The sequence below is a fragment of the Lactuca sativa genome, chromosome 5, assembly GCF_002870075.4.
Source record: "Lactuca sativa cultivar Salinas chromosome 5, Lsat_Salinas_v11, whole genome shotgun sequence".
Lineage (NCBI taxonomy): Eukaryota > Viridiplantae > Streptophyta > Magnoliopsida > Asterales > Asteraceae > Lactuca > Lactuca sativa.
This window is the reverse complement of record NC_056627.2, coordinates 61,553,928-61,576,720: the sequence shown is the minus strand read 5'-3', so window position 1 is coordinate 61,576,720 and position 22,793 is coordinate 61,553,928. Positions and strand designations below refer to the sequence as shown.

At 32.7% G+C, this 22,793-nt stretch overlaps 1 protein-coding gene across 1 annotated transcript; it reads left to right on the top strand.

Annotated features, from left to right (window-relative positions):
* Positions 1-4,281: 4,281 nt before the first annotated feature.
* Positions 4,282-4,995, top strand: LOC111880954 (histone chaperone RTT106-like). The gene has a single exon (XM_023877367.1). It carries the CDS (start codon positions 4,282-4,284, stop codon positions 4,993-4,995), a length of 714 nt encoding a protein of 237 aa, XP_023733135.1.
* The last annotated feature ends 17,798 nt before the right edge of the window (positions 4,996-22,793 follow it).

Here is a 22,793-nt window from a genome sequence, read left to right as displayed (position 1 = left end):
TAAGCCTTAAGGATTTCATCTAAGTTGTTGTAGGACAAGGCTAGTGGGTTTAGGGTTCCAAAGGACCCCATTCTTGAGTTTACTCCCCAAGAACCAACACACAAGGAGTTTACGGTCGTAAACCCTTGATTTTACGGTCGTAAGCTCCTAAGCCTTAGGTTATTTGGAACTTTGAAGCTTTACTTGATCCTTAGAAGCATTTCTACTTGATCGTTTAATCCTTGGAAGGGTTTAGGGCATTAATACACTCCTTTGAGGAGTTTACGGCCCCAAGGCCATTTCCTTTTGGGTTTACTATCGTAAACCCATATGGAAAGGGGTATTTTTATGTTCTCAAGTCCCATGCTCATCTAAGATAGGTTTTAGGCAATTATCTAAGGCTAATGAAGGCCTTAGGCACACTTTGATACCCTTATTTGATGTTCACGGCCCAAGAACCGAAACCCTTAGAGATTACGGTCGTAATATCTCATGGGGATGGGTTTTTGGTGATTTCAAGTCCCTAAATTAACTAGGAGTGAAACTAGGCTAGTGTCCAAGGCTTTTGGAGGGTTTAAAGCACCTTTTGGCCCTTGAGTTTGGAGTTCACAATCCAAGAACTTCTTGGGCCATGAACACCTTGCTCTTGGTGTTCTTGGGTTATTTCTAGTCCTACATACGATAAGATGCGAGTCTAGGCCAGTTTCATTGCACAAGGAAAGGACTAGGCACTCATTTGTCCGTTAAAGAAGGGTTTATGGTCCAAGATGTTCTTGGGCCGTAAACTCTTTAATCTTGTTGTTTTGATATGATTTCTAGCTTATTAAGCACATTATAAGCTCTATAATACAACTAGATGGAAGTACTCACGTTTTGGGACTAAAGTCCAAAGATCCGAGAGAGAGAATTCGGCTTTTCTCTAGTTGGAAATGGAACTAATGAATAATTATGGCTCAGAATCATATATATACTCCTAGGATTTTTGGCAGAAAATATTTTATTCATGCAATGAACTTTAATATCATAGAGTTTTGAAATAATATAGTTTCACAAAACCCTAGTGCATCCTCTCTCCTAATATATCTTTGAGAGTAAATCCTGAAATACTCAAACTTATACTAAAAAGTTTGAAAATTTACTGCAACCGTTCTGACTTCTATTGACTTGATATTGTTTGTACAGAATAGAAATTTTGGGTTGTCACACAAGTTGTGCAAAGAGTTCGAGACTGTCATGAAGAAAAGATTTGAGATGAGTTCGTTGGATGAAATGACCATGTTTTTAAGGCTTCATGTTCGAAAAGATTCAGCCAGAATCTTGTTACATCAAGGCAAATTCGTTTATGACATGCCATAGAAGTTTGGATTTAAAGATTCCAATAATGCAATGACTCCCATGGCTGAAAGACCGTTGTTGTCGCCCAATCCTAAGGGGAGCCTGTTGATCAGACAGACTACCGCTGGATGATTGGTCCCCTGATGTATCTAACGGCCAGCAGACCCGACATCATGTTTGCAGTTTGTCAATGTGCACGTTATCAGGCTAATCCTAAACTTTCTCATTTCATTGCCATCAAAAGGATTTTTAGGTATCTTAAAGGTAGCTCTAAATTGGGTCTTCGTTATCCTAAAAATCCCGATTTCGATTTATTTACATTTGCTGATAGTAAATGTGGAGGATGTGAGCTTGACAGGAAATCAACATCGGGAGGGTGTAAATTTTTGGGAGACCGGTTGGTGTCTTGGCAGTGTAAGAAACAACAAACCGTGTCAACATCAACAATTGAGGCTAAATATGTTGCTGCTTCTTCCTGTTGCTCCCAAGTCATCTGGATTCAACATCAACTTCTCGATTATGGTTTGAATTTTCTTGAAACTCCAATACTTTGTGATAATGATGCTGCTATCCAAATTGCTAAAAATCTAGTCCAACACTCCAAAACCAAGCACATCGACATCAAGGTTCATTTTATTTGAGATTGTTATGAGTGCTCGCTCATTCGTTTGGAACAAATCCACACTGATAACAATGTGGCGGATTTTTTTACCAAACCATTCAACAAAGCACGATTCTATGTGCTTGTAAGCTTTCTTAAGATGATCTGTTTTGAAGAGTAATATTTTAGGATAAACTTTATTAGTTTAAATTTGTGCATTTTATATCTTTTCTTTCCTATACACAAATTTAGAGGGAGAAATAAAAACACAAAAAAATTAAAAAACACAAACCCAAAAATATTGTCTCATGATGGTTCGTTTGTAGATGCTTATTTGGGAAGTGATATCAAGCAAGTGATAACGGGCAATTTTAACTTGTGTAAAGTACCGAATCTGAATTGTTTAGGCTCTGTTTTCAATGCATTGGTAGTAGGCACGAAAAATTCAAACGAACTAGACATAGATTAACAATTAAAAGAACTTGACTTTGTGGACCTAGTTAGTTCTGTTTGGTCTGACAATACGATGCTCGGGTAGATTAAGCAGTGAGATATGCATGGTAACTTGTGGGATACACTAAAGTAATATGTATCTAGAATAGTGGATTAACTTTTCCTCGATGTGTGGTCTCATGTCCTTAATTTCAGTACTGATAGGGCGACTTGGGAATTCTGATAAAATAGGTCTATAGAAGATTATTTTCTTGCTTTCTTTCTGTCAGTCATATGTTGCCTCCTCTCCATTATTGGAAGAGATCCGACCTGGACTACAACATATGCAACTCTATCCCTATGCATCCACTTCTATATGCAATTCTTTATGTATGTTAATCATATGTTGTCTCCTTTTTGTTATAAGACATGATCCGACCTGGAGCACAACGTATGCAACATTCGAATTCTCAACCCCTCTATTCTGGTTAGTCATATGTTTTCCCTCTGCGTGATTGGAAGAGATTCCACCTGGGAATAAGACATATGCATTTCTAAATCTATCTTCTTTCTTAATAATTGTCTGCTCATCTAAAATAAGGAGTACTTTGGAAGTTCTTGATTGTCGGGATATATCAGGAAGTGGAAAACACATTCTAGTACATCAAAAATTGAACATTTAATAGGTTGCCTGTAGATCTCGCTGCTAAATTTAGGTGGACAACAATATCCTTGGTCATCGTCAGCCAAATGGTCCCTTTAGGAATATTATTTAGGTATATAGGGTCAAAAGTCTTGTCACTTATAATCTGTCAAATATTGTCTCAATCTTTCGTGTTTAAGTGGACCACAATACCGACGGTTGACCAGATCTATTCTTGAAGGTGAAGGTACTGAAAAACAGGTTCAGGTTGTCTCAAATCTATGATCCCAAAATTATAAAATTTGAAATGGTGAAAAGCTATTGGAGTTATTTTATTTTATTTTATTTTTATTTTTTATTTTATTTTCTAAAAATTAAAAAATATTAGTTTGAATTTAATTTTTTAGATTTTATTTTTATTTTTAATTTTAATTTTAATTTTTATGTCTTCAAAATGTTTTTTCGTTTTAATTAAAATTGGATGTATTGGGTTTGGATTTAAGGTTTTTGGTTTGCAGCCCATGGGTTTTTGTGCCTGATCTGGTCTAAGGTATAAAAGGGAGGATTTACGGCTATAAACTCCACTTTCCTCATTCTATCGTTTACAACTGCAAACTCCTCTTCCTTTTTTCTCTCAATTTCTGATTTTGATTCATCATTTGTTTATGTTTATCTCTGAAATTGAACCTCGATTCCACAAGGTGTATCGATTGCGAAGCCCACACCGTTAAATCTAACTTGATTCGATCGTATTTTTCAGGTTATAGAAGCCAAAATGTGTTCGTCGTCGAACTGGAAGCGTTTACAATCGTTAAGCTGTTTACAGCCGTAAACCCGTTTATAGCCATAAACCTGTTTATAGTTGTAAACTCGTTTCCAGCTATAATTATTTTTAATTGCTTAAATTCTGGATTTTCTCACTTGGCTCGTTTTGATGTAGATCAGATGGCTAACTTGAATTTTTTTGGAAAGTAACAACATTGCTGCATACTTGTCCGATCCTCCAGTGGGGAATCAAGAGTTTAGGTCGATGATTCATGGACTTAGAAATTGCAGACTTGCTCATGCTTTTCAATCGAATCCTATCATTTATCAGGAGTTGGCATGGAAGTTTTGGGACAAGGCTTCAATTAATGAAGGAGAAAATGGATAAAGCACGGTGGAATTCATTATCCAATGAATAAAGATTGTGGTGTCTGAATAGATTATTCGCGAAGTGCTTCAATTCAAGGACCAGCCAGGATTTCCAACTGAAATTCATATAGATAAGACCGAAGAGATTCTTGATAGAATGGGCTATGAAGGAGTGTTCCCTCCAACATTAAAGAAACGGTTGCCTCCGTATTGGCGTTTTCTTGCTCACTCCTTTGTGATTTGCATCTCTGGAAGGAAAACAAGTGCTAATGAAATTTCCCTTCTGAACAGTGGCACCAACGCTCCTTTAATCATGCATCTTGAATTCAAATTTTCAAAATTTGTGTTGAATGAAATGAAGAGCCATTTACAAGGGAAAAGGAAGGACAATTTTTTAATGTATCCAAGGTTTCTTAAGATGATCTTTGACAGTCAATATCCAGATTTAGAAAGGAGAGGTGAAACCTTGGATTTGAAGTCTCTAGGTGCAAACAAATTTGGTCTAATGAAGCAAAACCGCAAAGGTACAAAATTGGTGTTTCAAGGAAAGCATCCGTTGGAGAAGTTTGGTCAGTTTGCTGAGATTAATGAAGCCTCTGAATCAGAAAGTACCTCAAATGATGAAGATGATGATGTCACTGTTTCTAATCATGAAGAAGATGGTGTTCCTTTTGTCATAATTTTTGCAGAGGAACATGTGACCATGACTAATGTAGATGACAATGATGATGATGATAATGATGAAGGTGATGATGAGATGGGTCAAGAGGATAATGTCTTAGATTCTGATGATGATAAGGATGATGATGGAGCTGAAGTGGTTCAGGGTGATGATTTATCAGGTTTTCATAATAATGATTTTATGCTTTGATTTCGAGTAGACTATTGATTTCGAGCCAAGAAATGATGACCTAAATTCATTTTTTGATAACATCAATGATGTTGTAAATCCTTCAACGGGGACTGGGGGAGATGTTAATGTTCTTAAAATGTCACCTCCAACAAATGATCAGATGGCCGATGTTATTGCTAATTTGGATTCTACTGTGAGGATTCCTCCCCGAGCAGATGCTACTCCAACCATTACGCCATCTAAGATTAATCTTCATGAGACACAAGCCTCCCATCATCTAGTTAAAAGGAGAAGACTCGATCCAAGGTCAGGAGTGCTATCACGGAACAAGCTCAAGATATTCAACAGTCTGTTGCAGCCGATACTCCAAACCAACCAACCCATTCTGATAGCTAAACAGTGCATGAGGAGCTCATCACTATTCTCTCATTTTTTGAAGCAGGGAGTTCTTCAGCTCATGGTGGCTCATCAACTCCCCAACCTGCGCACGATGTTTCCTCGGAGAGGCTTGCCAGGTTCTTAGCTCAACAGGATTTTGACCCTGCACCCCGATGCAAAGGGATATCTATTAGTGCAGGGAGTTTAGGGGGGAAGATCCATTAATTTTTGAGCTCAAAGCAGAGATTGGAATTTTAAACCAGAAGATCATTATGAAAGATGTTTTGATAGGAACTCTAGATGTTAGAGTTTTTGATCTTGAAAAAGAAAACCTTGAAAAATCACAAAAAATTTCAGCTCTGCAGCTCAATCTTGACGCTCTATCTGTTGGATACATCGATCTGAAGAACAAGCTGATAAGTGAATTTGGTGACAAATTGAAAACATCCAGCAGCGAGATAAGTGCGGCCGAGACTCCTCTCAGTGCCCCTACCCAAGTATCTCAACAAGATCCACTTGATGATCCTCCACCTGTCAGAACCACTCGTATTGTTGAACTCTTTGAAGTCGAACCTGCTCAAGCTACTCCTAGAGTTAGTCTGAAGCTAGCCCAGAGGCAAGTCTGTACTCAAAAGAAGGGGAAATAACTCTTCATGAAGAATGCTGATAAGAATGTTTGTGGAGACTAGCCTCAATTGACCGTGACTGAGCTTAAAAAGAAGAGGTTCATAACTAAATATGGCTACCAGTCTGAAATTTAGTGTGGGGATTTCATGATAAACTAGATATTTGGGTGGTAAAAAGAAAGACCGAAAACTGGGAATACTATCGACACAAGAATAACTTTGGTTCTTGGAAAAAAGTAGATCTTACTGAACTTGCTAATGCTCATTTCTACAACCCATCAAATGATCCTCTAGGGAGTGACTTCAAACGCTTTTTAGAGAATCAAGTAAAGAGGAAGTTTGATGGAATGAAGACAACATAATCTTTTCTAGAGAAAGCCAAAGATGTTCTTGACCCAAAAACCAACAAAGCCATGAAAACTGTGATGTGGCCTCCTACAAAGAAAAGGAAATACATGATGGATCTCTTCACGATATAGAATATTGTGTTTTCGACGAGGCCACAACTACTACTGTAATCAAATTCCTAACTGGTGCCTTTCGTGTTGTTGAGGAGAATGATCTCCTACAGTTTGGTGAACGTGACATTCACACTTTGGCTCAAAATCAAATCGTGATCAAGAATGAGATTTTCGATTTTGACACCAAAGAGTTTACTAGTATGATCGCTGAGATTATTAACAAGAAGATGTGGTTGGGGGCCATGGGAAGATCTGATGTGCTGATCATTGAGAAAGATTGAGTTCATGCTAGCCTCAAACCAATGGGGAGACTGTTAGGTCAAGTTTAGTTGGTTTGAGCTAGGCATTCATTTGTATAGGCCATGTTAGTATTTGTTCATGTATTTGTATGGGTTTGCGGTTGGGTGGTGTTTACGGTCTGTTTAATTTTTATGGTTGTAAACGTGTTTACCGCTGTAAACAGGTTTATGGCTGTAAACGTGTTTGCAGCCATTATTCCCTATATATAGTGTCAGTAGATGTCAGATTGCGGTAGCAGCTTACAACCAAGTGTGTGTGTTTTGAGTCCATTGTACCTGATGTTTGCAGCTGATATAAACGTGTGCAATTTTGATCGTTTTGTCTTCTACTCCTTCTTGTTCTTATCATTTTGGCTTGTTCTTTATGTTGATCACTAATTGGTTCTTTGTTTTTAGGGACTTACACATATGTTTCATGAGTTTAGAATGATTTTTAGACTGAGTAGCAGCCTCACAGACACATTAAATATACTTAGTTAAACCATCAAATTCCTTCCACAGACCATCAAGTTTGTTGTAATAATTAGTAACAGACAAACCATTTTGAGAAAGAGAATTTATCTTTTGATGAACATTAAATACAACAGACCCATCTGCTTTGTAGTAAGTGTCACAAAGATCAATCCAAATATCCAAAGCAAACTCAGAGGAAGCATGACCAATATAGATAGTCTTAGATAATGAATTAAGAATCCAGGAAGTGACAATAGTGTTAAACCTGTCCTACCAAAGAGATCTAACATGATCCTTTTTATTCTGAACCTCAGAACCATCTATAATCCCTATCTTATTCCTTGCTTTTAAAGCTATAGTTATAGAGCTTTTCCATACCCTGAAATTCTTAGTACCAAGAAAATTAAAGCTAATGATCGTAGTAACTAAGTTATCAGACATATGTAGATAGAAAGGATCATCAAAATCAACAGTTTCGTTCTTAGAAGAAAACTCTCCAGGTGTTTCACCAGTCATGATTAACAAGAATCAAACACAAGAAGAATCACAAATCTATACCCTAATCTCAGAGGTTTACAATAAGTTTCTATATCCCAGTCCATATTCGAAACCTTATGAGGTCAGAGCAGGAGGAGATATAGATGTAAAATAAATAAGGTCAACAAATAGATGATAAATCCAAACACCACAGAGAGAGAATAAGAAGAAGAAACGTGTGAAACATACAAGGATCCACTTAAATTTCCACAGCAACCAGCAATGTCATTTCGATAGATCAAATATCTACCACTGATCACCTCATGGCATTTAAATGCCAGACAGCAACCCTGTTAATGATACCTTGTTTGCATGACCTTGATGTTGATCATTAGGATAACGTTGGCCGTTAGGTTTGTCCTAGAGTTAACCCTAAACGTTTAATATTATCTGAACATTTACTCTCAAGATAGTGACAGGATATCACCAGAGTTGATGGAACAAACAACCTTATAATCTGATAACAGATTGAAGAACAACTTCACGATCTGAAAATATATTGACAAACACAGATCCAGATCAAGACGAATACATAAAACCCTAATCTGAAACTCTAAAAAAAAATAGACGAATCTCAGATCAACGATAATGCCAAACTTGGCTCTGATACCATCTTAAGAAATTAGACATATAGAGATTCAAAAGATCACAACATCAACAATACTTATTTAAGTAAGAATTAGCTGGTTTTCATCTACTTACAAAACAACCTCACTACAAAATTCTCTCAACAATCTTACTGATTAAACCTAATCTAATACTCTCTAAAAATATGACAATCGAAGAAGAATGAACAAATGATGAAAAAACCCTAATCAATACGAATAAAACCTAACACAAGCGGAGAGAATACAGAGTAAGTGTGTGTAAAATATGAGCTATTAATGAAATAATACACACACAAACTCTATTATATACAATATATCAAATATCGGGTCAAATCCAACCCATCAGTAATCCAAGTAAAATCCGCGTGCACTCCTTGACCAACTTAGCAACAAGTCACCTGCAGCCGAAGAGAATCAAGAGCTTGACAAAATGTAACCTTCCTGCAAATATATAATCCAAACCAAAAAACATAAAATACACAATTTACCCTAGAATAAATAATAAATACAAAAAAGGATACAACACATGAATTATAAGTTTGAACTATGGAATATCAATAAACTCAGCAACATGTTTGGCGTTTGGTTTTTATGTAGAAAATAAATTACAATATTTGTACTTATAATTTATAGAAAATGTCTATGCATGGGTTTTTATTTTTTTTTTACAAAATGGTTCATATGGTTCATGTGTTTTAAATATTATATTTATTGGGTTTTAAGCTTTGGCCACAAAATTATTATATGTTGGCAGGTTTGAACACTTTGTAGAAAATAATTAAAAAACTGTCTCTTTAATTCATAAATTCATAGAAAAGGTCTATGTGTAATTTTTTTACAACCAATGATCTATGTGTTTAAAAAAATTAAAAAAATGATTTCCACTTAATATAAAATTTACAAATTAAGCCCCTGTAAAACGGATAATGGAACTTCATAATGCATATTTAATAGTCTATTTAAGATTTACTGTTTTTACACTTTTTCAAAAATTCACGATTTTTATATATTATATTTTATTTATAAATCGTTTTTAAATGTTTCTTTTACATATTTTTATAAAATCTTTTAATAATTTTTATATATTTATATGTGAATTTCACAAAACTCATTCTTGAATAATCAAAATATCTCAATAATATAAGTTGAAAATGAATCTATTTTGATTTAAATGTGAATGTGTATTCGAATTCACATGTGAATATAAGAAAAATCGCTTATGAACTCATTAAATTAGTATGTAAATGATCAAAGCATTGAAATAGGATGTAGAATTTTTATTTTTAAGGTTAAAAATTGTATTATATTCAATTCATACTAACTACGGATGAGCAGCGGAATAGGTACCTGCTTTTGAAACAAGAACTGTCGGTTCTAAAATCAAAATTGTCGGTTCTGGAATCAGAACAGCCTTAAGTGGTTCTGGTTCCGGTTTTCATTTTTACGGAACCACTACCCGTTGGGTACCCGTCAGAACCGTTATATATATATATATATATATATATATATATATATATATATATATATATATATATATATATATATATATATATATATATATATATATATATATATATATATATATATATATATATAGAGAAAAACATTATTCAAAATTCTAAAATTTAGAGTAAATTGTTTTGAACTTTTAAATCTCCAAGTGTTACTATTTTTCATATTACGTGGATTTGAAGACCGAAGTGATCTTGAAGTTTTGAAGCCACGAGATGATGCAACTGGAAGTTCGGAAGTGATGTATTCGAAATGGGTTTGGTTTATTGAAGATTTTTGGGGTGTGTTTTTATGCGCAACTTTGGGTGATTATTTGGAGTTTGGAATACTCTTGATCATTCGTTGCTGCTCGGATTGTATGGTCTCACATCCTAGAGCCCAAATTGAAGAGTCATGGAAGATTTGAAGATTGAAGTTCGTTTCGACATGTGTCACCTTTGAGGCTCGAACTGCGTAGTGCTTGATTTTGGAAGATTTGAAGTGGGTCATTCATTCCTAACTTTGAGGGGGAGAATGTTGGGGTGCAAAGTTATTCATTCATGACTTTGTAAGTGTTTGACTTTTGTAAAACCCACTTGCATGTGGTGCTTTAGCCTTTAGACCCATTTGTTAGAGAGTGAGAGAGAGACATCTAAACACCTCTATAAATAGTGGGTTCATACCACTTGTAGAGGTGTGCTTGAGAGATGTAAAAGTGAGTGTGTAAGTGTGTGTTAATTATGTAGTCTAGATCTAGATCTTTTTTGTAAACACCATATACATTCAATATATCTCTTAAACACCCAAATCACCATGTTCAATTGTGAAAGCTTTAATTCCGCATGTCAAACCATGTTCTTTGTCTCTACAATTGGTATCAGAGCCTGGTTTTCACGATCAACGTGACTTTTGAAGAACGATTCTCGGTTTGGCAACATTTGTCGCAATTTGAGCAATTTTGGTGAGTCTCTCTCTATGATCTCTTGTAATATTTGATTCGTGCGTTACGTTCTTGATTTTTGATCATTTTGATTCATTGGATCTAGTTCGTTTCAAATCTCATTGTTGATCCAGTAATTTTTCATTGATCAAAGCCCGATCCAATCATATTTGTTTGTTTGAATCGAGATTTATGCCCAAAATTCTTTTATAATCTACAATTTTCGAATCATGTATTGTTCATAAACATTTTAATTGCTACCAAAAGAAACTCGTTACGGTTTCATGTCCGATCATTGAGCCCAAGAAATTTTCAAATCATTTAATATCCGATATACTTCCAGTTTGAGCCCAATTTCTATTCATTGTTCGCATATTCAAAGTTTAAGCCCAATCCATAATCTAATGAGTTGTAATCGGATCATATCAAATCCATTCTCAAGTTCATTCTCATTTATATGGATATGATACGCACAAGCTTTAGGTGGTTGTACATTCTGGTCGAACATCTATAATTTTTCCTCAGTTGATCATTTACGAATCGATTGTTCTGTGTGATCTGAATGTATATCATCGTTTTTAACAATCATTTGTTGTCGATTGTTAATCTGAATTTAGAAATCGATTTCAGTCGATTTGTTGTATGATGATATCGGTTTTTTACTCAAAAATCGGTAAATGATTCATTGATTTTGATAAAATTGATCAAGAAATTTGAAATTGTTGGGAAGAACAGATGAGGAACAGTTGTTTGAACAACTTTTGATCTGAAATCAGACCTCAAAACCATTGATTTAGTGTTTATGATTCGTTGACTTTGAAAAGTCAAACTATGAAACACTCAAATCTGACATTCTGGAGCTGATTCAGTGGATTGGAGATTGATTTTGCTCAATATAATTTGTTTTGGGGATATAGATCTTGAAATCAAGTCCAATTTGGAGATTAATTTCGAAATCGGTTGGATTTATGATCTTATTGACGAACGATGGATGGGAACGAACTGAGAACTGATATGCTCGATCAATTGTTGTTTGCGAAATCGGTTTGATTTTCGAAGATGATTTGGTTGATTGTGTGAGTTCGCAAGTTTGGAATTGAAAAATGATGTTGATGGAACGAAGTCATGAAAAGTGTTTACAGATAATCGACTGGGAAATTGATGTTTACAAAAGAACGAAAATTCAATATTGAATCCTTATAGGGTGATGGTCGATACTTGTGATTTTGATTGTTGATTTGGAGACGGGAACTCGATGATGTTTAACTGTCGTTGGTGAAGAACTGGAAGAACTGGATTCGCATGTGTGAATCAAAATTGGGTTCGCATATAAAAATGTTCGCATCTGTGATATGGAGGTCAAAAATGTTTGCATCTAAAAAGGATTCGCATTTGAGACCAGTTTGCATATGAGTGACTCAAATTGTATTCGCATCTGGATTTCAAACATAAATTCGCATTTGGTGAGAAAAATGTGTGGTTAATGGTAAAACAAGATTCGCACATAAGGTTGTAATATTGTTCGCATTTGGGAGCAGTTCCATATAAAAGCAAAATCAGGTTCGCATTTGTGTGAATGGAATTTGCATTTGGTGATTAGTTCGCATTTGGAGTCAAAATGTGAAGTCATCTCATCCATGATTCGCATTCATGAAATTTTCTTATAAATCGTTCGCATTCATGATTCACAAATGTGCGAAGAGTCAAAATGCGAAGTCAAAATGTGCGAAGTCTTTACTGTGAAACATTGGTGAATTGGGGAAGACAACATAAGTTTCAAAAAGCGTCCCTGCAGTTTCGCATTTTTGGCAACAAATACCCAACTTCGCATATGGGTAATAAAAGCTGAAAAAATGCAGAATTTTCAGTTCTGGTCCTTGCAGTTTGTGCGAATTTACGCTTTATGCCCGGTTTCGCAAATGGGCTAGAGTTTCGCATATTTGACTGTTTTTAGTGCACCGGGTCACTGTAGAATTTTGGAATTGACAATTTCTACCCATTTTTGAGAAATTTTGTCAAAGACGATTTGTGAACGATGATAAAAATTGGTTATTTTTTGGGTTTTCCGGATTGAAGCATAAAGTTTATGGCACATGTTAAGGAGATTTTTGACATTAAAAATTCCAAATAGAGCACGTTCTTTTTCCTTTGAAGTTTTATAATCAAATTTCGATTATAAAAACGGGGAGAAGGTTTATATGGAAATTCGAACTTGAATTTTTCATATTACGCGGATTTGAAGACCGAAGTGAACTTGAAGTTTTGAAGTCACGAGATGATGCAATTGGAAGTTTGGAAGTGATGTATTCGAAATGGGTTTGGAATTATTGAAGATTTTTGGGGTGTGTTTTTATGCACAACTTTGGGTGATTATTTGGAGTTTGGAATACTCTTGATCATTCGTTGCTGCTCGGTTTGTATGGTCTCACATCCTAGAGCCCAAATTGAGGAGTCATGGAAGAATTGAAGATTGAAGTTCGTTTCGACATGTGTCACCTTTGAGGCTCGAACCGCGTAGTGCTTGATTTTGGAAGATTTGAAGTGGGTAATTCATTCCTAACTTTGAGGGGGAGAATGTTGGGGTGCAAAGTTATTCATTCATGACTTTGTAAATGTTTGACTTTTGTAAAACCCACTTGCATGTGGTGCTTTAGCCTTTAGACCCATTTGATTGTTAGAGTGAGAGAGAAACATGTAAACACCTCTATAAATAGTGGGTTTGTCCACTTGTAGAGGTGTGCTTGAGAGATGTAGAAGTGAGTGTGTAAGTGTGTGTTAATTATATAGTCTAGATCTAGATCCTTTTTGTAACACCATATAAATTCAATATATCTCTTAAACACCCAAATCACCATGTTCAATTGTGCAAGCTTTAATTCCGCATGTCAAACCATGTTCTTTGTCACTACAGATATAATTTATTATTATGTTCAAGTTTAATTCTAACTCACAAAAATATTGGTTTAACTATGAAATTCAATTTGAAATTTTTTATATTAAAAATATCAATTTTGGATACATAAAATTAGTGGAGTATAATTATAGGTTTTTGGAAAGTTGAACAAAAATTTTCATCGTATCATCAAGCTATTGATATTTTCTAATCCTAATTTTTAATACGTAGTAAGTTACGTATATGTTATCATAAGCTTCTTGTAAGTTTACAATAGATATATTTTTATAAGTCTTAAAAATTCAACTAATCTAACGAACTGGGTAAACGGTTTTAGAACTGCTATTAGTGTCGGTTCCTATTCCAAATAATTAGGAAATATAGTTGCTTATTGCTCATCTCTAATATTAAAAATATTAATTTGAACGGGATCAACATAAAAAAAACTCAGTAATTATTACAACATGTTGCATGTGCGTCAAACTATTAAATATACATCGTCATTTGTGCCCATTGTTGGTTCGTAGTCAAACGCTTATAATTGGTTGTTTGGTTACTTGTTTAATTATTGTTTTTATTTAACGTAACATTATATATATATATATATATATATATATATATATATATATATATATATATATATATATAGAGAGAGAGAGAGAGAGAGAGAGAGGGGGGGGGGGGGGAGGGAGGGAGAGAGAGAGAGATTTTTGTTCAAATTTATTTATTATTCTAAAGAATCATATTTTCAATAGTATATGCACCAAATGTTTCTGTTGTAATACTTAACAAACACGAAAATAAATAGTGTTTATAAATAGTTCATATGTGGAAACCTAAGAAAAAATAAACACATTTAAAAGTTATTTTAATATATAAATAGTTTTTATAAATTATTCAAACGTGGAGACCTAATAAAATAAATATATTTTAATATACGGATTTCTCAAGGGGCCAATATGTTCTATACCTCTAATGTGGCGTTATTAAAAGTTTAAAACCATAACATCAGCTACAATATGGGGGATGGAGGTATTCATTCTTTTTGGAAAATAGACCCACCTCTCATCAAATTTATTGAAGTGCAATTATTTAGGACATACTAGAAAGAAACATTTTCTTTTAACGGTATCCCTTCTGGGCCCGGAAAAGTTAGAATTGAAGTTGTCATGTTCTTGCAAGACACTCGTTAATTGTAATTAAAAAAAAAACGTCAGATCTTTATCAAAATTTCACATATAACTATTTTAGACGAAATAATAAACTTAATGGTTATTGCATAAGATGCAAAGTTTAATGTTTTTTGTTCATTATGATGAACTACTTTTCACGATAAATAGGATTTCTCAAAAATTTATTTGTATCAGAATCTTCCAATATACAAAATCTGAAGGTGTCTCTCTTTTGTTGAACCATGTGCTCTAGCATCCCATCATTTTGTCCATCTTTTGAGTTAAAAAGAAAAAAGAAAGAACGAAAGCAAATACATCTTTTGCAGAGAACAAAAAGTCTCATAAACAAAAGTTGAAAGTGCAAATGAAGTGAAGGTGGACCAATATAGCTGGCACTTTATATAGACAAAGAAAACAGACCATGGGGGGAATTAGTCCTTGCTTTTTTTTACTTGCTGACACACCATTTTTATTCCTAAGATTTGATTCCCTCTTGACTACAGGTTACAAGATTGATGTTCCATATATGACTTTTCTAGAGAGAGAGAGAGAGTGTGTAAAGAGCCTTTGCTATTGACTTTGGAAAAGATATATCTAATTATGCTTGCTTACTTTGGTTTTTGCTTTGTGCATGGTGTATCTGTGATTAGTAGCAAAAGTTGATTCCATTGATCACTTACCTCGCACCGCATTTTCCATTCTATTGTTTTTTGTCTTCTGTTTTATTATATGAATCTTTCCTTTCCTCTTTTATGCTTTTTAATATGTATATTCATCTCTCTCTCTCTCTCTCTCTCTCTCTCTCTCTCTCTCTCTCTCTCTCTCTCTCTCTCTCTCTCTCTCTCTCTCATCATTACAACAAATCATTCTAAAATTATCAAATAGTAATTTCGGTTTGCGCATATATATATATATATATATATATATATATATATATATATATATATATATAGGGGATAGGGAATATATGGCTGTTGAGTATAGAAGATTAGGTATAGAACCCAAAAACGCTGTCGTATTACTTCAAAACTTATAGTCTTGCTATTCCTTTCTACATACCTTCTTCCTTTCACTTATCCTTCCCTTCAGCTATTTCCTTATAGAGGAAATTGGTGTTTCTGGGTCGTCGTCTTCTTTCAACTTTCTCCACCCCAGATGTTTCTTCAAAAACAATTTAAATTTCATAAAAAAATGAAAATCGAATTGCATAGGCTATAGTTATTAAATTCTATGACTTTCTTAACTTCAGTTTTCCTCGTTGTCATTCTCCTTTCTCAATTACTGCAAACGTCTTTCACCATTTTGTTGCAATCAAGGCCTATTTTGCCCCAAACTCCCGACAAAACTAATTTGGTTCTCATTCCTATTCCTTGTTAATTTCCCCCAAACTATTCGTCAATTTCAATCTTGTCCTTCTCCATCTTCGATTTACAAAGCTAAAATTTTAGTGGTTGACAAGTATTGTGACTTCATTGGAATTCTACTTATTGGTTTGCTGAAGCGTTGACTCACCAATCACTTGTAATAAGCTTTTGCAATTTGTTGGCTTTACATGTGGTATGTGTTTTCATATATGGATAGAATTAGAATCGTATTGACGATAATGAAAAAAAAAACTATCTTTTTGTATGTTCATTCCATTTGAGTCTTAATCAACGAAACCAAAACAGAAATTAAATGTACTTATTTCATAATTAGCTTGAATTTCATGTCCATACTAACCAAAATAGAGAAGCAACGGTGTTTACCTTAAATCAATTTCATTGTTCGTGGAGAACCACCTATCTATTTGAAGATTCGACTTAGATATTTGAGATTAGAGATTATGATAATTACGATTGCAGGTTTGTTTAGGGTTTCGGATTACCGATCGCTGGTGAAGGAAAGAAACGATATGCATGTAAAAAAACGAACGAGATTTTAAGGATTTTTCACAAAACGATGTAGTATTAAAAGGTTCTATACCTAAGCGTATATACATGACAGTCATATATTCCCTTTTCCCATATATATATATATATATATATATATATATATATATATATATATATATATATATATATATCCCTATTCTAATAAAAGAATAGTCTTATTCTCCTTTTGACATGTGTCACCCTATTATGTCTCTTAATTAATGCATATTTTATTCTTCTTTTACCATGTATCATCCTATTAAGTTTCCTAATTAATGCATCTCACTTGTCAATCTATTAATTCTTCATTTCAAATTTCAAAATTTAAATTTTCCACTCTAATTACATTAAATTAATAACATTAGAATAAAAACTACAATAAAATAAATACAAATTATAAAGTGATGTAATTTCATATATTTATTTAATTCGATAATTATAATTTTATATAATAAAAAAACTCTTAATTAATAATTTATTTAAAATAATTGATTAATAATTTTGAATTTTTATACTATGAAAGTTTAATTAATTTTGTAACCGTGGTTCCCACGGGTTATAAACTAGTATATATATATATATATATATATATATATATATATATATATATATATATATATATATATATATATATATATATATATATATATATATGTATGTATGGTTAGGTTATTTTGTTTTCACTATCTATTGTGTGAATGTATGATTGATTCTGGACCAATCATTTTAGTTATTTTAAGAAAGTAATTAATACATATTACATGTTGAAGATATAATAGGTATTAATTACATCTTCAGCATTTAATATGCATTAATTACTTTTTTAAAATAACTAAAATGATTGGTCCAGAATCAGTCATACATGCACACAATAGATAGTGAAAACATTTGAACCTAACTATATATATATATATATATATATATATATATATATATATATATATATATATATATATATATATATAAGAAAAATGAATATACCCCTAAGGGTATATAAGATTGTGTACCCTAATTCTTGAAACTACGTAGTTTTGTTTAATAATTTTAGTATTTCCTTAATTCTTTCCTTATTTTTATGTACATCAATTCCTTCCCATGATTTTCAACTTCTTATCGACGTTTTGAAGAAAGAAAAATAAGTTCAAACATATCGAAGATGCTCTGACTCAACGGAATTCAACAAATAACCATCGACATAGTGCTCACCATGTTCTACTCAATCAATCTTACCTCTTCTTAGTCACGATTACAAATCAGAAGATTTTTTAAAACGATGTTTGCTAATGAGAGCCTTGTTTAGCTTTTCTAGTAACTAGTAATATCCAAAATAATCCTTCCTTGCAAGAATTTAAGTAGACCAAATTTGCAAAACAAAAAAAGCTATGATGTTTGTTTTAGAAAAAAGATTCACATCAGGTTACTTTGAGAAAAGAAATTACGATTGTACAAAATCCTTCGCTTTTGATAGTATTCAGACTTAGATTGTGGACTAAAACACAACCTTTAGCGATGTTTTCTGATATTAGGTTGTTTTAGAAAACCTTGTGCAAAATCTTATTTATTTGCAAATGTATTAAAAGAAGCCCACCTGGTGTTCGAAAAATGTCATCTCATAAATTCTAACAGTTTTTTTCATTTTTGATATGAATCAAGTTTTTTGTTTTCCTCTCTATTCGAAATTCCCCAATCCCCAACCTCACTTTCTCACCATCTCATCTATTTTAGCAGTTTTTTTCATATATTTTAACAGTTTTTTTTTTCGTTTTTAACACTCTTTTTTCATTGTTTCATAGTCTCTTTGGAAAATAAAATGTTATGATATGTACAGCTCAAGACATTGGAGACCGGCCCTATTATTTGTTTTCATCAACATAAAGGTTAATAATACATAGGTCTAATTGCATATGCATTCTAGTTACTCTCATGTTTTATGTCTTTCACATCAATTTGTGTTGGTCATTATGTAAAATGTTTTTAGTTAGTGTTTCACTAGCATGCCTCTTAAGAAAATAAACTTCAATGGTCATGGTAAGAATATATATGTTTGTTTCACGATTTCTGCCATTTGATTGTTGATTTATTTGCCGTATGAAATGGCGCTTTTTGGCTTATTGAATATGTTGTTTATGGGACGGAAGATTTATGGGTGTTTGTTTTTGTCAGATTTAGCAAGGAATACTAGAGGATTAATTATTACTTCAGTAATGCTAAAATGGTCATGTTTTTCAGGAAATCATGTTAATGCTCAAGGGGAATTGTTGAACATCAAAACATACCTTAATATGCATAACATATTAGCAATTTTGATAGAATTTTTCCTTGTAGCAGTTTTGTTTCTAATTATTATAGACTATGTAACTAGGAAATTGTAAGAAGAAAACATGGCAAATTGATAGAATTTTGATGATAAAAATGATGAATAAGCTTTTGATCATAATTAATGATAACTATGATATATTATACTCCGAAGGTTCTATTTGTGTCTATTGTGTAAATAAATCAGCCACCACTTCAACTGAAATACCTTTTTTAGCACTTTTTCATACCACCCTATGTAGGAATTATGTCGAACACCTGGTGGGTGGGCTACATATACTACAATTGCAACTGAAACTGAAACCCCAAACTGTGAATTGAAAGCAAGCAACCTAAAATACCCAAAAATCTGAATCAAATTTAGATATCAATCCTAAAAACTTAAAAATGGGGAAACTTTAGTAAGATATGAAAGAAAAAAAATCTTTGATTGTTGTTGGGATTTAGATATCAATCCGAGAAAAATAAAAATGAAGGAAATTTGTTGAATACAATTAAATTGATGAACCCGGATGGTAAACTTGAGAAATAAAATGAAGAAACATGTTCTACATGTTGGACGTTCTCTCCCTCAGTCCTGTCGTTGGGTAATGGTCGGCATGAACATTGAATCTCATAAAACTCAAACTAAAGAACTATGTGTAATCAGTTTGTTTTGGATGAATATTATCGGGACTGATTAGGTTTTTATGAAACTAAGGTAGATATCAAGAAGGAGAATGAAAAAAAAATCCAATTTTGATCGAGGGATGGGGGACGATTGTAAGCATGGAGATCAGAGAGGAAAATTCGAAATGGTTGTGAAGTTGATTTCTGTTAAAACGACATAGTTTAATATCTGAGTACCTAACGTTAGATACCCTTAAGGTATATTCACTTTTCCATATATATATATATATCGGTTCAAATGAGAACCCAAAAAGGTTAACAACCTTAATAATCATTTTTTTAATTGTTTTGATTAAGGGAATTTTAGAAAAATTAAACATTAATATTATATTAAACAAACTTTTACATTCTCTATTTACAAGTGGTTGCCACTTGTTATTGGACAGCCGCTATGCATCTATCTTACCGTTGTCGGACCATCGTTGGACTAACACCAAATGCAATGGAATTTTTTAGTCTTATTCACAGCTTAACAGAACAAACATTGTAAATTTTATTTCAATTGTATTACTTATTAATGCATAACATTTTATTTTTTCAGCCAAATATAAATTTTTTTAATAAAAAAAAATTATGCCTTCACAAATTTAATTTTCTATGTTTTCTACTTATATATTTTTAAAAAAAATATATAATATATATAATATATTCACACTTTAAAATATCATATTCACAATTTAGTAAACATATAAATTCATTAATATACAATTTAATACAGTCTATTTTTAGTTTATTACATAAAACTTTCAACATAACATAATACAATTCATTATACACAAATCCATATATTCAAAGAAGTCAAACTCAAACGCTACCGCCAACATCACCAAGTACTACCATGTGCCACTAGTAACCACATGTACTACCGTCGGAACAATCTTTCTTTCCAAATCGGATCTGTATATAATATAATTTACTAATAACTTAAATACTATATTTACAATTTAATAAACTAATTAATTCATGTATTTAGAGTTTAATGCAAACTAGTTATAAAAACTAATACATTCTTACATATTTATACAACACAAAAACTAGATATATTCACAAGAAAATTAATACAAAAAATCATACATAAATCATTCATATTTTAACACAAAATCCATTGAAAATTCACATCTTAACACATTCAATTCAGAGTTCGGTACACAAAATTCACAGCTTAATGTAATAAATTCACAGTTTAATGCATAAAAATTATATAGACATAGTCATATTCTTAACTTAAAACTTACATTTATATCTTCATACCTATATGCTAGTGTTTCTTTTAAAGTTTATTTACATAAATATTCACACTTTAAATTTTACATATTTTATTCAACATTAGGTAAAATCGTATTTGTGTATATTATTTCTTCAATCTTATTGAAGGGCTCAATTAATGGTTTGGTCTAGGCTTTGCATTGTAATAGTGATTTTGGGTTGATAGAGTATTTTGGTAGGTTTACTGTTTGTTTACGAGTCTGAAATGAATTTACGGCCATAAACACCTTACAGCCGTAAACTGTTTCCGGTCGTGGTTCCATATATATAGAGGGTTACTCGGTCGTGTTTTGGTTGTTGATACCTAGTAGTTCACGGTCGTATATCGAGTTATACCAGACGTTTTCAGTAATAGAACGTGTGCAAGCTTGATTTATTTCCTTTTCTACTCTTGTTCTCTTTTATTCGATTGTGTTTGCTGTTGATCACTGGTAAGATCCATTCACAGAACCTTACACTTATATTTCACAAGCAAACAAAAAAATTATAAAAAACTACATAATACTAGTCGATTTACTGCTTAATACAATCAGTTTATAGTTTATTAAAAAAATCATAGCTTATATGGGTAATTCACAATTTAAACAAAAAATTTGAATCTTAATGCAGTCAATTCACAGTTTAAAATACAAAAATAATAGCTTAATACATAAAATTCATATTCCAATACACAAAAAGCATGTATTCACAACTATATTATCAACTTAAAACTCTTACTACAATCAATTGACAATTTAATGCACAAAATCCAGCACTTAATGCAATCAAGTCACAGTTTAATACAAAGAATTCACACTTGATATTTGCAATTTATAGTTTAAACAGAAAATTCACATCCTAATGCAGTCAATTCTCAGTTTAAAACACAAAAACAATAGTTTAATACAACAAATTTATACTTTAATACACAAAAAGTATGCATTTACAAATAAATTATCAACTTAAAACTCTTAATATAGTCAAAATTCATAGGGTAATGCACAAAATTCATAGCTTAATGCAATCAATACACAGTTTAATATACAAAATTAACAACTTAATATAGTCAATTCACAATTTAAACATAAAATTCTCAGCTTAATGCATTTAATTCACAACTAAACACAAATATAACAACTTAATAGACAAAAATCACAGCTTTATACAATAAATTCACAGTTAAATACGCAAAAAGTATGCATTCAAAGCTTAATAACTTACCAAATTTCATTGAGGCATTTCATCAACTACCTTGTGTAACACCCATAAATTTAAGCCAACATTAAATTTTTTCAAAACACTTAAAACCATTCAACATTACATAGTTTGTTTTCAAAATAATAATTATCAGAGTATCCCAATATCAAATCATAAAATCATAACAGTAGGAGGAGCGGTACGATCATGCCTTTGGCTTCCCGCGATCACGAGAAGTACCTGAAACAACAAACTAAAACTGTAAGCCCGAAAGCTTAGTGAGCTACCCCTAAAATACCCATACCCACGATCATATACAAACAATCATAAACAACATACTATGGGTCCAGTCAACCATCGGGTTGGAATACCCCAGGCCCACAACCAACAGGTTGGAATGCCTACCTACTATGAGTCCAATCATCCTCGGGATGGAATACTCACGGCCCACAACGAACAGGTTGGAATGCCCAGGTGTGTTGACCTCTGCACAAAGCAGGAAAGCCTCAACCACCAAACAAACATGTGCACATATATACAGATAAACACACAATAGTCTATAGACAACAATTGATCAAATCAGACCATACAAAAAAACACATAATACCATCCTGTCTA

What these genes read in the sequence shown, in the direction of transcription:
- LOC111880954 (XM_023877367.1), top strand. Translation starts at nt 4,282, where the DNA reads ATGGGCTATGAAGGAGTGTTCCCTCCAACATTAAAGAAACGGTTGCCT.